This window comes from Gossypium hirsutum, chromosome A09 (genome assembly GCF_007990345.1).
Source record: "Gossypium hirsutum isolate 1008001.06 chromosome A09, Gossypium_hirsutum_v2.1, whole genome shotgun sequence".
NCBI classification, from domain to species: domain Eukaryota; kingdom Viridiplantae; phylum Streptophyta; class Magnoliopsida; order Malvales; family Malvaceae; genus Gossypium; species Gossypium hirsutum.
In genome coordinates, this window is record NC_053432.1 from 75,983,090 (window position 1) to 75,999,343 (window position 16,254).

Genomic DNA, 16,254 nt, shown 5'->3' on the forward strand with positions numbered 1-16,254 from the left:
GGTATAAGAAAGAAGCTACTATTGAGTACGTACATTGTTTTTTTTTTTTTAAATAAAGTAGAGTTTTTCATCTTTAACATAGTAGCAAAAGGATATTTTGTTTTTCTATCACATAGAATTATTACAATGCAATTATGTATTAACTGTTAAATGCTATGCTAAGCTAGAAACATCTGGTAAGTGTAACATCTTTGCTAGACAAAAATAAAAATCGGAAAATGGAGCAGGACTTTATGTAATAATAAATTGTGGTAATAATAATCTGCGGTATGTTTTGAGTAATTATTATTGTAATTAATAAATTTTATTAAATTTGGTATAATTGGGGCTTTTAATTATTTTCTATAATTCTTAATATTTAGGTAGGTTAATTAATCATAAATTTTTATATTTTTTTAATTATGCAGTTATGTAATTATTAGATAAAGAGAATTATAATTTATCATAATTATAAAAGGGTATAGTTGTTACTTAATTTTTGATTTTTTTAATATTCATTTTATTGTTTTTGTTCAAAGTTTATAATTGGTAATTTTCAAAATTAGAATTCTAATAATTATACATTTTTACTATTATTTTATGATCTTCAAACATGACAAAAGAAACAGACAAAAAAGTGATATTGTAATGACAATAATTTATCCAATATATATTGAGATAAATAATATGGTATAAATATCTATTCACCATAGCGAAAATTAAAATTAAAATTTTTACTAATAATATTAAAATTATGATAAGTGTTATGAAATGATAAAACGAAAGAACACACTGAAAAAAATATCACTAGAAAGAATTATGAAATAATGTAATGAAAGAATAAACTTAAACGAAAAGTGACAGAAAAAAAAAAGAAGAAGAAAGAAATAATCTTTTGTTTCTTTTCTTGTGTATCCATACAAACTTCATATGTGATTCTATTTCTGTTACTCTATTAAAAGTATCACTTTGAGAGTTATTATTTCCATTTAAATCTTGTTTATAAATTTTTATATTCACCTAATAATAATTTTTCAGGAAATTATTTATTTACAGTAAAAAGAAATTAGATTCCGATATATAAAAAATATATGAATTTTTTATTACATTAGCAATGTACTAAATATTAGCCTTAATTTTTATATAATTTTATAATTAAAATTAAAATAAAGTGACACACACTTAGCAATAGGTTTTCGGCAATAATTTTTATATATTATTTATATAATACATCAGTATATTATAAGTGCTACTAAAAACCCTCACAAAATCTCTCCTTTTCTTCCTCTTCTTCTTCCTCATATTGAACTCCGCTCCCATCCAACGTAGGCAAGAAATCTTTTTTTCAGAAATGTTTTCATGTGCTCCACATTTCACTTCTTTGAATTTCTCTGAAATGTTCTACCCTAAGGTCAGCTTCTCTCTCTCTATTTTTTCTTTTATGCTTGAAGTATCTGTTTGGCTGCCCTGCGAGAACATAAGTTTAAAGTTCATTTTTCTAGCTACAAATAGAAAGAGAGAGATAAATTACTAGGTAACTAAATGGTTTTTTTTCTTTTACATTTTATTTTGCAGATTATAAGCTCTATTTGTTCGCCAAAGGCGGATTTTAAAGTATTTGCTTCTGCATCGAATGTTAATGAGGCGCCCAATTATATACCAGCTGCTCCTATTCTTCTCCCTGATGGTGATGGAGTTTGGAAGCAGGTCAGCCACTTCATTATTCGATTATTAATTCTTTTTTTTTTCGAATTTCTATCTAAATTTGCTAATTTATTATCGTTTTGTTTCCGGTCGCAATTGCATAGATTCCGGGAGGAGTTACAGCTGCTAAGGGATTTAAAGCTTCGGGCTTATATGGTGGATTGCGGGCCAAAGGAGAAAAACCTGATCTTGCGCTTGTCACCTGTGACGTTGATGCCAATGTTGCAGGTGTTATTCCTTTTATGCTTATTCTATACTTAGAATCTTAACTGAACTATTTCTTCTTTATAATTTTTCTGGGTGAGTTCATTTTGAAGATTGTGTTCATTTTCTGGCTGTGTACTATAACTCACTCGGAATCTATTTCCAGGGGCATTTACTACAAATATTGTTGCAGCAGCACCGGTGGTGTATTGCCAAAATGTGTTGAATAATACGAAAACAGTATGTTGGATTGGCTATCTTGCGGATTTTTTCTTAAACTGATGAACCAATTTGATTTTAAATTGCCTTTGTGGGAGTTCATAGCTTTCTTTAATCTTGTAGATGTTCTTTATGGCATGTATGTATATATCTGCTCATTTCAGTTATATGGCTAATGGCTAAATCAATCATCTTATCAGGCACGCGCCGTGTTAATAAATGCTGGACAGGCCAATGCTGCAACGGTTTGTATATGCATTATTTTCATTTTCATTACACTGTTTGGTAGGGTGGAAGAGGTAAAAAGAGTTGACTTGGTCCTTTCCTTTTCATCCTAATGTGGGAGGAGAACACTCTTTCAATTTAAATTAAAAATTTTATTACAAGTTTCCTGTAACTTCTTTCTTTCCTTGTATTTTCCATCCTTCATGTCAAAACACAATGATAGATAATTTATTCACTCTCCTCTATTTCCCTCTTCCTGGTCTTTTTCCTTCCATCCATTTTCCTTCCTTCCTATCAAACATGGCGTTGGTTTTTGTCTAGTCCCAAGTGCTTACCAATGAGTGTAATGCATTTTTTTTCAAAAAAAAAAAAGAGTGTAATGCATTTTAAATGTGCTCCATGTATTAGTACAGTTGAAGCGTAGGAAAAGAATCGGTCTTTGACCCTTTTTTCTTATTGTTCAAGCTCCCAGCACACCAGATTGAATCAGATTTTACATGGCTAATGGACCTGATGGATTTCAGGGTGATGCTGGTTACCAGGATGTGATAGAATGTGCAAATGCCCTTGCTACGGTATACAACTTTTAGAGCATAAGTTCCTTGTTCTGTTTTGATCTTTGTACAGGCTGCATTCTTTTTACTTTTTTTTTTTTTGCGTTATTGCAGATCCTGCAAATAAAGCCAGAGGAAGTATTGATTGAATCCACTGGTGTGATTGGTCAGAGAATAAAGAAGGTGCGGGCCTTTTTCATTTTTTATGTTGAACATGGGCATCCTATTTATATTCTTGCTTGTTATGGTGATCTATTAATGCCATTGAAGTGAATTAAGTGGTTTCCTTTTGACCAGACTGATACAAAACTATCCATGATATCATATGCAGGAAGCACTTTTGAGTTCCCTCCCAAGGCTAGTTAATTTACTATCACCGTCTATTCAGGGGTACTTCTTTTGCTTATTCTTTATTCTCTTTGGTTGTTTCCACGCTTATATAAAGGACTAGAGACATAGATCTGATAAAGTTAGCTATGGTGTTATTTTTTCCTTGTTAGTAAAGTACTAATAGAACCAGGCTTAGTTGATTAGGAAGTAAATTTAATATCTGCAAATAATTCCAAAATTTGTCTTCTGTGCGGTATGTCAATGTTCGCATAAGCATTCTTGGTCTCATTGTGGCTGCTCAGGGCAGATTCTGCTGCAGTGGCAATTACCACAACTGACCTTGTTAGCAAGAGTGTGGCTATTGAATATGAGGTAACGGTTTCAAAGGAATACCAATTTATATTCCACTTTTACTATAATTTTGTATTTTTTTCTTAGAAATCAATATCTTTTCCAATTTAGATGATAGCATTGCCTTGGCACCATAGAACTTGGATGTTTCTTATGAATGAAGTTCTTGTTTAATGTATCTCATGTTGATGTGTAAACAATTATTGTCTCAGGTTGGAGGGACTAGTATAAGAATTGGGGGAATGGCCAAAGGTTCTGGGATGATCCATCCTAATATGGCAACCATGCTTGGTGTATGTCTTTCAAGTGTTTCTAGCTTTCCTATGTGATACATCAATTCTATTCTAAAGCCTGATAACTCGTTCAGGTAATAACAACTGACGCCCTTGTTGAAAGTGATGTCTGGAGAAAGATGGTTCAGGTTGCTGTAAGCCGCAGTTTCAACCAAATCACTGTATGTAATTTCATTGCTTTCATACCTCCCTGTGACTTATATCAACTAGGTGACATCTCAGTTGAATAAATTCCATTTCTTCCTTGACATGGTCTTATCTGTCTTGACTTGTCTTTAGCAAGTTCAGTTATTGTTTTTCTGTAGGTTGATGGAGATACCAGTACCAATGATACTGTCATTGCTTTTGCCAGTGGGTTAGCTGGATCGAATTGGATCACTTCTATAAACAGTTACAATGCTGCACTACTTCAAACTGGTCTTGATGCTGTAAGTTGGCTGTACTAGAGCTTTACCTTCTTCTTTTCTAGTTTAAATTAGGCTTCTTAGATGTTGAATAAATAAATTTTATCTTGTCTGCAAATCTCTCAATTCATCTATATCTCTGACTAGAGTTTTGGTTAATTTTTTTGAGACGACAGCACCTGGGTTATGATCTAAACCAGTTTTTGGAATGAATTGCATGAAGTTTACGTATCTCTTCTCAGGTAATGCAAGGTCTTGCAAAATCAATAGCTTGGGATGGAGAAGGAGCAACTTGTTTAATTGAGGTCTGAGTTCTTCAATTCTTTATTCCCTCTATTTATGGACCTACAGAAGGATCTTTTTTACTGAGTGAACCCTGATGTTAGGCCACTTCAATTAATAACTTGTTCTGATATTATTGAGTAATGCATTTGAATATAGGCAAAAAAATCTCTTGGTCCTTTTTTTTCCCTTATTATGGGTTCTTGAATAGTTTCAGCCAATGCTAACCTAGAGATGCAGGTCACAGTAAGTGGTGCAAAAGGGGAGGCTGAAGCAGGAAATATTGCGCGCTCTGTGGCTGCTTCTTCACTTGTCAAGGTATTAAATTTGAACATAAAATCTAACTGTTAATCATAGCATTGCCTAATATAAATTATGTCAGGCCGCTGTATATGGGAGAGACCCGAACTGGGGACGTATTGCTGCTGCTGCTGGCTATGCAGGGATTTCTTTTAATCAAAACAACCTCCAGATACTGCTTGGGGATATTATGCTCATGGATGGTGGGCAACCACTTGAATTTGACAGGTAAAGTTATGCCCCATTGGTGATTAAGGAGAAATTACAAGTTATTTAGAAGGGGTTAGGAAGTGACCTTGTAAATACATTCAAATCTTTATCATGCCTAATATGTAGTTGCCCCATGCATTCCAGGATTGCAGCCAGCAACTATCTCATTAAGGCTGGTGAGACACATGGAACGGTGGAAATTAAAATTGCTGTTGGTAAGTTTCTCTGCAAATTATGCCCTTAATCTTTTATACATGTCTTCCTCTTTGGATTTTAATGTCCGTGATTGATCTATAACAGGTGATGGACCTGGATTCGGTAAGGCATGGGGGTGTGACTTAAGTTACGACTATGTCAAGATAAACGCAGAATATACAACATAAAAGACGTTGCAGAGAGTTGCATTATCCTGGTCGGGTGCATTAGATTGTTCAGTATGTATGACAATACTCATAATTTTAACTGCAAATGATAACCTGCATTTCCTCCATATGTGTTCTTCAGCCACTGTTTTGACACCATGTTTACAAGCAGGGAAGTATTTGATGGGGCAATAGACTGGGTATCAACCTTTAATTTCTTCAAATTGTTCTCTTCTTCTCAAAGCTTAGATTATTTGTAGCAAAAAGGGCAAAATCAGTAATGAGTAATTTGTCTGCAGAAATATGTTTCAGATCTCGTTAAAGAGGTGCTAGTAATACTCGTTTTACAAAGGAAAAGAACTTTTAAACCCACACAATCATCAAAAAACCATTGCGTAATTGCAGTTAAGTAAATTGTTCCAACATCCATATAGGGAAAGCTTAAGAAGCTTTATTATTTATCTACAAGGATCGATAAAAGTGAAGAGCTTTTCTTGTCCGTGATATGAAAGGAGAGATTTACTCAGAGAGCCTCTGCAACAGAGTAGTGCATCCTGGTTGGTGATTTTTTCAGAAAACTACTCCCACAATAAGGGTCTGGACTGCCGACATTGAAACCCTCAAGGCTGACAGAGGAATCGGCTAATCTGTCCGGATGAACCTCTGGCGGTGGTTTATAACACCTATCAGAACTCCCGCCACCCCTGCGTATTTGTTTGTTGTCTTTTCCACCACCACAGCCTCGTCCTGAGTTGTTGCCCTTCTGCCCTTTCTTCCCATTTTTCTTCTTGTCATTTTTCTTCTTTGATTTCTGCTGCTTTTTGCTTCTAACTGTGTGCAATACTGATGTCGGCGGAGGATCATACACATCTGGTGCCCATTTCACAGTAAGCTTCTTTGGCGGCAATCCCTGTTTCTCACGGCTACCTTTAAGGGCTGATACTAGCTTCAAGGGAGTCTGTTAAAGGGTAAATAACAGTAAAATTAGAGGAAAGAACAACGGACCTATGGACACTTAAGAGCAACAAAGGACACTTACAGGCAAAGAAATCGAGCGGGAGTAGGTCGATGGAGACTGCACAGAATCCTCAGAGAACATTCGCTGCATTGCAGTCACAATTTCATCATCATCATCATCATCATCATCATCATCAGGGGTAGACACAGCAGAAGGAAATGATGCAGACTTGGCTAAACACTTTGAAGGAGGTTTGCTTTTCTGCCTCTGTTCGAGCAACTCTTCCACTTTACTCGTGTTTGTATCGTTAGATTCATTTACATCGTTGAAACATGTACGAACCATAGCATGCTTTATGTCACTTAGATTTTCTACCTCTCCAGAACCCAATATGTCCATTTCCACTACCAAGGAATACAAGAAATCCTAGCTTCAACTAAAGAACAAAACACCATTGTCACGATTGTAAACTTTCTAAGCTATAAATTCAACGGACAGAGCAGAGGAATATCAAAACCAGAATCACATCTCTTTATACTGATAAAAACTAAACCTGGTTTAGAATATAATACTAGGATCCAGCTCCAGGATTACATATAATTAAGATGAACTCAAATCTGTAACATTGTAAACAAATAAACTAGAAATGAAAAAATAATTTCCCAAAAGCTTTATCAGTAACAATCATATATATGTACACAATAAAATTTTAAACATCCAACATATATCCATTATGTAATGCGATACATATATATTATCCTAATTACGTAGGATAAGCACAACGATCAAACTTTGAACAAGATATATCAGCTAGATACTGTCGCATCACACGTGCGGGTAGCACGTGCTAAACGGATAAGGAATGATATACCTTTCTTAAGAAAGCTGCGGTAAGTGAAATCAATACAAGATCTTAAAACCTCTGAAAAAAGCAACTCCAGCTCAAGATCGAACCAAATCTCCAGGTTTTTTTTTCTTTCTGAGCAAACTAGATTCCTTCGTGTCGCACGGTAATAGCCTCAAAAGAAACGGACGACTCTAGGGGAAGACAGAAAACAGAGAGGAAAAAAGGAGAGAAAGTAAAGGAGTCAAAAGAGAGCTAATGATTTTGAGGGGAAAACGTTAACTAAGATTACCACGCCGATCACTCTTTTCAAGATGCTTCAAACGATGGGAACTTAAACCAGCATGAAAAGGAGTTAAGGAAGGGATTAATGGGAGCAAAATCGATCTGAGAGGTAACGAAGGCATATTATCGTTTTATGCTCTTCGAACCCCCAACTTTTGTAAGAAAAAAGCCCTATTTTTTTCCCTTTGGTTTTGGATCGATCAAGATTTAGAAGGAGACGGAGAACCCTAATATGAAAAAATCCTTTTGGGGAGGAAAAGAAGGAAGAAGATTAGATAAAGAAGGGAATGGAAGGAAAGAAGGTTAAAATAAGCCACAAGTCCCTGTGCTATTCGAAAATTAGGCATTTAGTCCTTTTCTTTTTTCAATTTTAAAATTTAGGTCCAACTGATTTTTTTTTTGTTATTGTTGTGATATTTTTTAAATAAAAAAATGCTTACTTGGTAATAATGTAATAAAAAATAAAATTTTAATTAGCTTTAATTTTTTTAAAAAAATTAACAGAGTTAATAGTGAACTTGAATTTTGAAATCTGAAGATGGACTAAATTTCATGAAATAAAAGTACAGGAATTAAATTTCAAATCTTTGAAAAGTACAGGGACTTATAGCACATTTTAACCAAGGAAAGAATCTTGTGGGAGTCAATGGGAATTGGCGGTATTTGAGATCGAATCAAGAACGTCCACGTTTCAATCACGGGCTTGTCTGACTCAGATTTTTTTGGGTGAATGTACCTTATAGGTCCCTATATTATAGGAATCTGTTCAATTTATCCTCTCTACTATTAAATGGTTCAATATAGTCCTTGTAGTATTAAAATGAATCAAATAAGTCCAAATTGGAATAGATTTAACATTTAATGTATAAAAAATAATTATTTATTATTTAATAAATTTAATATTTTAAAAGTTTTTATGGTTTTGTAAGTGAAATTTTTGTTTGGAATTGAACTACAATTAAAAAAAATTCAAGATATATTTCCTACAATAAATATTAACTTTGTTACAATTTTGACTTATTTAATTTCTTTTAATACTATAAGGACTAAATTGATTCATTTAATAATAGAATAATTAATTTGATCAAATCTCTATAATACATGAATCTCTTTTAGTACTTTAACCTTTTTGTTTTTGGTGTAAAATTTGAAAATCTCCCTCAACTACTAGGACAATGGATAGGTCGCCCAAGAAGATCATTTGTGCACCGTTGATCTGGATTACATTTTTTCAACCATATTAAGGCTGACGTGGCACTTGCTCCACATAAAGCCGCGCTCCACTACTCTTTGTAAGTTATAACTTATCAATCCATATTTTAATTATATAGGTAGACTAACGGAGAGGTTACTTAATTATATTTTTTTCTGGTCAGTTAATTATGAAAAATTGTAAAATGTTTATTCAATTATTTAATTTTATTTTTTTTGTCACTAGTTAAATAACATAAAAATGAAAATATTTAATAATTTAAGATAGTTGAATGATTAAAATAATAAAAAAATGAATAATTAATTAATTAATTTATAATTTTTCATAATTAAATGATAATATATATTAAATAACTATTAATATAGTTTATCCTAATTATATAGTAGATGGTGGAACTCATTGTAGTTGGAAAAATTAGAGTAAAAATTTTACATATATAATAAATGATCCGATTTTTAATAAAATAAATTTATGATTAAAAAAAGGAATGGTTATAATAAATTATACGAAACATGTAATAAATTAAGACATAACTTGTAAATAATATAAGAACTAAAAAAAATGGCGCAAAAAATTTACTTGAACATAACATAAATTACTAAGATGATGACAATTAGACACCTTTAGGGAGGATGTTATGAACAAACTTGCTTCCAATAGACATGCTGCTAACCACCATCACGTTTTTGAATATTCTCGTAAACATCTAATATTTTGAGTTGAATTTGGTGTCCTGAGTGTAGTTTTGTAAATTTATAATTTTTTTGAATATATTGATCAATAAAATTATATTAATACTTTATATATGATTCAAGTTTTGTCTATTTGAACAATGAGTTTACAATTTGGCCACACCCTAATCAAAAGATCAAATGTACAAAATAATCGGTACAATACTTTTATGCTCTTCACTAGTTGACCGGTGGATCTTATAAATCGAGGGTACTCAAAATAATGGGTTTTCAATTCCACCACGGTACTTGATGCAAACTGTTGCATTGCTAGTAACCATGATTGCAACTTGTTGTAAGAGTTGTCCCAATCCCGGGAGTTGAAAAATGACCCTTTGTTTCGCATACCAAGTTTTCCGATAATTTGATAATGTACTTATAATAATATTACATGTAGACGATCAGAAAAAAAAAAACAACACACGAATTCACAAATTACTCCATTTAATTTTCTCTTAAAATCATAATAATTTGCAGATAGTAAATAATTGGGTTCACTACAAAAATAGTCACTTTTTTTTGTCTCAAGTTATATTTTAGTCACTTATATTTGAAATGTTACGCTTTAGTTACGCTATCGTTTTGTAACATTTTACTCACTGAGCCTTAATTGTCACTAACGGTGTGACGGTAAGCTGACATGGCATGTTAAATCAACATTTCAAACGAAAATTTTAGAATTAGTGTTTATAATTTTTTTTTTGAGCAATTTAATTTTTTCCTTTTATGTTCTTTGAACTTTATTTCTTTTATCCATTCTCTTCTCCTTGTCTCTCTATTTTCCTCTCTTCTTCCTTTTTTTTTACGTAGTTTTTCTATGTTTTCCATTTGTTAAAACTAATACCTATACTTTTATTTTTTTGAACAATTTATTTTTTATTTTTATTTCTTTATTTTCCTTTTCTTCTTCCCCTTTGTTTTTCTCTTTTTTTCATATTGTTAACTACAAAAACATAATATTTGCCCAACAAATAAACCAAATCCTTGTTTCTTTCACATAATTTCTAAATTGAATTTCATTAAAAATTGAATATCAATCATTTTTAATCAAATCTCAATTTGAATATAACCTAATTTTGAAACTAAAATTGGATATAATTAATCAATATAAAAAATCATATTCTCAATCAAATCTAAACATATGTTGAATTTTTTATATTCAAAACAATTTTTATTTGTTTCCATACTTTTACAGAATCGTGTAAATTATTCATTTCATTTTCTTTTATTTTTGGACGAATAAAATTAAGGAAGTGATAAAATTGATCTAAACCTTCTTGGATATTCCCAAGCAAGCTTGATTTGAAGTCGAACATGAATGAACTGAAGAGAGAAAGGGAGCATGAATCAAACTGGTTTGGGTAAAGTTGATAGTAAGTTTCGTATGGTGGTCATTTTAGTCATTGAGAGTGTAGAGCTCGTTTGAAGAATATGTGAAACAATGTAGTTTTGAGAGGGCGAGAATGTTGTAGGTAAGTTAGACAAGATGGTCGTGGGGGGTTGATTAGGAGGTTAAGGGAACAAGCTCAAGAAACTTTATTGAGGGTGAATTGCCATAAGTCACGACTAGCGAGATCTTTGAGTGAGTTGAGCTTGTGGGCTAGGTGATTGAGAGATCTAAATTGGTTCGTTAAAGTGATGATGGACGATGAGAGTTTGTAATTGTGAGGTGAGAATATGTGAAGCAACTTTTATTTTGGTTTCAGCTTTCATCTTTTATTTTTTTCATAAACATAAAAAAGTTTTACCAAATGAAAAATAAAGAAAAACTACATTAAAAAATATAGAGAAAGGAGGAAAACAAAAGGAGAAGCAGAAGAGTAAGGAAGACAATGAAAGTTAAAAAAACATAAAAGAAAAAAAATTTAAATTGCTTAAAACAAAAAAAATTACGGGGACCAATTATATAATTTAACCTAAACTTTTTGTTTGAAATGATTATTTAACGTGTTACATTAGCATACCATTACATCGTTAACGTAATTAACGGCTTAGTGACTAAAATGTTACAACACGTTAATGTAAGTGATTAAAACGTAACATTTCAAACATAACTAACTAAAATGTAATATAAGGTAAGCAAAAATGACTATTTTTGTAATTTATTCTAAATTATTCGATTAGTATAAAATGATTTAAAATGATAATTACCTTGCTAATTGAGAATGATCCGTTCACAAACTTGCAGAATAATCACATACCCATTGCAAAATTTATTTTTGTTTTATATATTTTATTTTAATCATGCAGCTGGGTTCTATGGTGTAGTGGTTAGCACTCTGGACTTTGAATCCAGCGACCTGGGTTCGACTCCCGGTAGGACCTTTTTATTCGCTTAATTTAAGCAAAATTTCATTGATTCGGATAATTAGATCAATGTACATGATTATTTTAGTATTTAAGTTACGATAATAAAAACTAGATAGCATGTGGAAACCACGTGTATGGAGGTGATAATTAATAAAGTATAAAAAATTAAGAGTTAAATTTAAGATAAAATTAGGCTACTTCAAATAAATTTTTTAAATATGAAAGAATATTTTTATAGATTCATTAATTGGTGCTTGGTTGATTAACGACACTAATTCAATTAGGAGCTTAAATGATGATATAAATTAATATTTGTTGAACCCAAATTATGACCTATTAATCGAGTATTTATCTTCTTCAAAAATAACTTAAATTGAAATTATTATTAAATTAAAAAAGAAATTAATGATGATTAAAGATTATCATAAAAATAAGTCACTTTGAATGTTGCTAATTAAAAAAAATTAAATATTATTTCAATTATCACATTTTATAAAAAATATTTAAATATGTATTATTTATACTTACAATTATAATTACATGTAGTTGCACAACTATACTTGTAAGTTAAAAAAAATTGAATTAAAAGTGCTTTTTAAGATATAAATCACTCAAAATTTTGTGTTGGCATTTGGCGAAGTAAGGGGCATGCCTTTTTTCTTCTGAAAATTACGGATTGGGCCCTTTTCAGATTAATTGCGCAAATAGCTCCTTTTTTCCGATTGGGTAGCTGATGTGGCAAAAACGCTTTGCTGACATAATGGCAAAATGTATAAAAATCTTCCCTCAAGCGTTCTTTGTTTTTACTCTTAATTCATGATGTTTTTAAGATTTTTTTTTAATTCATGTTTTTAACTAATGATTTCTTTTATTTATATAAATAAAACAATAAATATGTAATTATATAATGAAAATATATTTTTCAATATCTCATTATGTTAAATATATTTTATTAATTTTAATATTATAAAATCATATAAATATTTTAAATATCATTATTTTTAGATATAATTTTCAAATCTAAATATTATCTTTTTATCCATTTCATGAGTGTGGCAAATTTATAATATAAATATTTATATAAAATATGAAAAAGGACCAAAAAAAAAACCTTATAATAATAAGATAGCCTACTTTATATCAAGAATGATTTTCAGTTATTTTCCGATTTACTTAGGTGCATGATTAGCTCGTGTTCTCAATTTAGGGGTTTTAACTTTTTTAAGTATACAAGAGATATCGATTCCTAGAGATATTGCCAGTAGCAGCATACATGAAAAGTAAGGACAGAGAGGAAACAGAGTTGTTAATGGCACCGGCCATTTCGCCCAAACGTCTCTCCAAAAAATAGGAGATTTCAGGTAATAATATAGGTTTAAAAAATAAATTTAAACAAAAAAATAAAATTTATTTAAAAAACGGATTAGGACTAAGATAAATTTCTTTTTGTCCTGGGCTAATAATAAAAAAGATCTTGCTATTTTGTTATTATTATTTTTATACTTTTTACTGTTTTACTGTTATTTCATTATTATATTACTATTATTAACACTCATTTTATTATTAATTTTGTTACTATTTTATAAGCATTTATCTGTTAAATTATACTTATATTAGTGTTGTTTAAGTATTAAGTTAAAAAAATTAATATAGCTAGGCCAGACCCGAATTTTAATATTTTTATCCGTGTAGGACTTAACAAAAATTTAAATTCATTCTTCAAATCGGGTCTGAACCTATCAATTGAGCCTAATTTTTTGCTAATACCGGGCGATAAACAACTCTAAGCAGAACGCTATCATTTTTATTGACAAGCCCAACATGCCCTTTTGTAAGTGCAATTGAGAGATAGGTAGCCTTGCCCATTTGTACGTTGAAACCACAACACACCAATGTAAAGTGTAACCTTCCGATCTAGGTCCTGTCAATTTTCAATGGGAAAAAGAATGGAACATTCATTCATTACAATTTGCTGATGGAAATAATTCTTGCCTTTTCTTCTACCATCCAATACAGATACACCTCCATTATTAATGCTAGCATGAAAAAAGGTTTTAACTACTATTATTGGATGTGATAATAGCAACAAGAAATTGTTTTCTTTTTCTTTTTCAATTACATGATTACTTGAGCAAAAGCCAATTTTAAGAGCTATTTATTAGATGTGCAGATCAAGAATGGATGAGAATTGATTGGGGAACCTCCCCTTTACATGCATAACAAGGAGAAACCAGAAGCAAAAGAACCAAATATTTCAATTTCAAAACCCCAACAACAGAGACTTCAAAACATATGAAATTTTAGTAGAATACAAAGACCAGCGAAAAGGGTATTCAATTTTATATAAACCTTGGAGAACTGGCACTGATATTCCTATGAAGAATACGACCCCCGGTGGTATCAGGCTCAGCATCCCCATCGATTAACTCCCTCAATCCCAAATTCACAACTTTCTCCTCCTCTTCTTTCTCTTCCTCAGCACGTGAAACAAGCGGCTTCCCCTGCAGTCTCTCAAAGTAATTGCCGTAAATATATTCAGGCGTATATCCATTTTCTTCATCAAACAGCATTATATGCCCATGCCACTCCCAAACCCGATAATCTGATCCTTTCTCTTCGTGAGAAGTGATGCAAATATGGTGGTCGTTGATGGTAACAGCTTGACCGGAGTTGGGTTTCAAAGGGTCGATTTTCCCCGAAAGGATGATCCGGATAATTTCTTTTTCGAGCTTGGATTCCTCTTTAGCGAGTTGGGTTTTGTTGGTATCATCGGATTCGGAATCGGAGAAATTGGCGGCGTCGAGAAGGATGTCTTCGAGGGACTGAGTGAGAAAAGAGGTGGTGGTGGTAGTAGGACGGATTTGGAGTCTTCCCAACAAGGTTTGGAGGAGGAGATTGTCGAAGTTTGTGGTGTTGCTGAAGGAGCTCATCGTCAAGGTGAAAAGGGGGGGGTGTGGATTTAGGGTTTTAGAGGGCAGAAATGAGAGGGTTTTGGGGGACTTTTTTCATTTTTGGAGGAGTTAGTTTTGTTTTGTATGATTTCTTTTGTTTGCTTTGCTGCTGGGGTAACTGAGGATTGGATTCGGTATTCTACCACCAGTATTAGCAGGGTGGTCACGTGGAGGCTCCGACACGCGTTAGTAATTTAAGGTTATTTTGCGTTTATTCATTTTTAATTTTAAGTACTAAAAGCACTCCCGAAAAATATTACAAAATTAATTTATCCTATATGAAGACTGCAATCAATTGAGCTTTTAATCTAAAAGGTGGTAATTAATTGAGTTTTATAATATATAATTTTTTGTCAAAGCCTTTGACGTGACAAAATTTAACAAGAAATTTGTATCGAGTGTGGAATAAGGAGATTGCGAGATATTAAATTTAGTATTTTGTAGTTTAAGATAAATGATCAGTGATGATTTTAGCTGAACTGAGGTGATCCAACTGCTGTCATGTCACCTACCACAATAGTACTTATCAATATGTAAAAGACTTCAATGAAAAATTATATTATATGGGCTCAATTAAATTTTGAATTACTTTTTAGAAATTTTTTAATACTTAAAACCCAATTTTTCACTAGTTTAAATTTGTGCACTCAATATTATTTACTAATAATAATTGAGATTCATACATTAACATTAAATCAAATATTAATTCTAAATATTTATTATTTATAAGTTTAATAGAACTTACAAATATATATACATATAGAAGAATTCAACAATATTTATCTCGGAGTAGGTATATCTTTAAGTTTGCTTAATGATGAATCATTAGTATATAGAATCTATGTGGTGGCCAAAAATCATAAAACTCAAGTATCCAAGTATGAGATATTGGTTTAATAGCCAGGTTGAGGTTGTGGAAATTTTGAAGTCAGAAGTTTAAGTGTTATTTTATGTAAATATGTGGATATTTTAATTTTTTTCGGTTAATTAATTAATTTTAATTGATTATTAATTTTTAATTTAATGATTAATTTATATTATAATAGTTGGTTTGAATTGAGTTGATTGTTAGTTTTTTGAATTCATTATTTGCAATGATTGATTATATTGAAATAGTTGTAACTTCAAAAAAAATAAAAATTCTAAGTTAGAATTTAAATCATGTGCTTTGTAGATGAAGGATCTCACAATGAATGATTTAAATAATTGATGTGACAATAGAAATATTAAGAAACGTATAAATTAATGTCTTGATTTGAATAGAACGATGGTTAAAATTCTTGTTTAACACTGATTTGAAATGGGTTTTAACTGTTTTACCCTCCTCTACCTCTAATATTATATAAAAAAATAGGGATAAATCTCAAAATTATATATGAATTTTGATTTAATGTACAATTGTATATATAAACTTTAATTTGGTGTAATTATACACATGAAACTCTAATTGTGGTTCAAATGTATACTTACAACTTTAATTTTGATTTAATCATACACATTTAAAGAAATAAATATATCCATTTATTTTTATATCGGATAAATATA

General features: G+C 31.2%; 3 protein-coding genes and 1 non-coding gene across 4 annotated transcripts; 2 read left to right on the forward strand and 2 right to left on the reverse strand.

Moving 5' to 3' along the window:
* Positions 1-1,231: 1,231 nt before the first annotated feature.
* On the forward strand, positions 1,232-5,641 carry LOC107889708 (arginine biosynthesis bifunctional protein ArgJ, chloroplastic). The gene is made up of 17 exons (XM_016814245.2): positions 1,232-1,390; positions 1,555-1,686; positions 1,788-1,911; positions 2,054-2,127; positions 2,307-2,351; positions 2,856-2,906; positions 3,000-3,068; positions 3,217-3,275; positions 3,518-3,587; positions 3,779-3,859; positions 3,934-4,020; positions 4,165-4,287; positions 4,506-4,568; positions 4,786-4,863; positions 4,928-5,073; positions 5,200-5,270; positions 5,356-5,641. Exons 1-17 carry the CDS (start codon positions 1,331-1,333, stop codon positions 5,436-5,438), a joined length of 1,416 nt encoding a protein of 471 aa, XP_016669734.1. The 5' UTR covers positions 1,232-1,330; the 3' UTR covers positions 5,439-5,641.
* A 153-nt stretch (positions 5,642-5,794) lies between these two features.
* On the reverse strand, positions 5,795-7,781 carry LOC107889709 (uncharacterized). Its single transcript, XM_016814246.2, has 3 exons — positions 7,247-7,781; positions 6,457-6,811; positions 5,795-6,375 (listed from the first exon to the last, which is right to left on the reverse strand). The coding sequence occupies exons 2-3, from the start codon at positions 6,772-6,774 to the stop codon at positions 5,941-5,943; spliced, it is 753 nt and encodes a 250-aa protein (XP_016669735.1). The 5' UTR covers positions 6,775-6,811; positions 7,247-7,781; the 3' UTR covers positions 5,795-5,940.
* A 3,920-nt stretch (positions 7,782-11,701) lies between these two features.
* On the forward strand, positions 11,702-11,773 carry TRNAQ-UUG (transfer RNA glutamine (anticodon UUG)). Its single transcript has one exon. It is a non-coding gene; the product is annotated as a tRNA-Gln (tRNA).
* Positions 11,774-13,885: 2,112 nt separating this feature from the next.
* Positions 13,886-15,229, reverse strand: LOC107889710 (uncharacterized). The gene has a single exon (XM_016814247.2). The coding sequence runs from the start codon at positions 14,686-14,688 to the stop codon at positions 14,098-14,100; it is 591 nt and encodes a 196-aa protein (XP_016669736.1). The 5' UTR covers positions 14,689-15,229; the 3' UTR covers positions 13,886-14,097.
* Between the last annotated feature and the right edge of the window lie 1,025 nt (positions 15,230-16,254).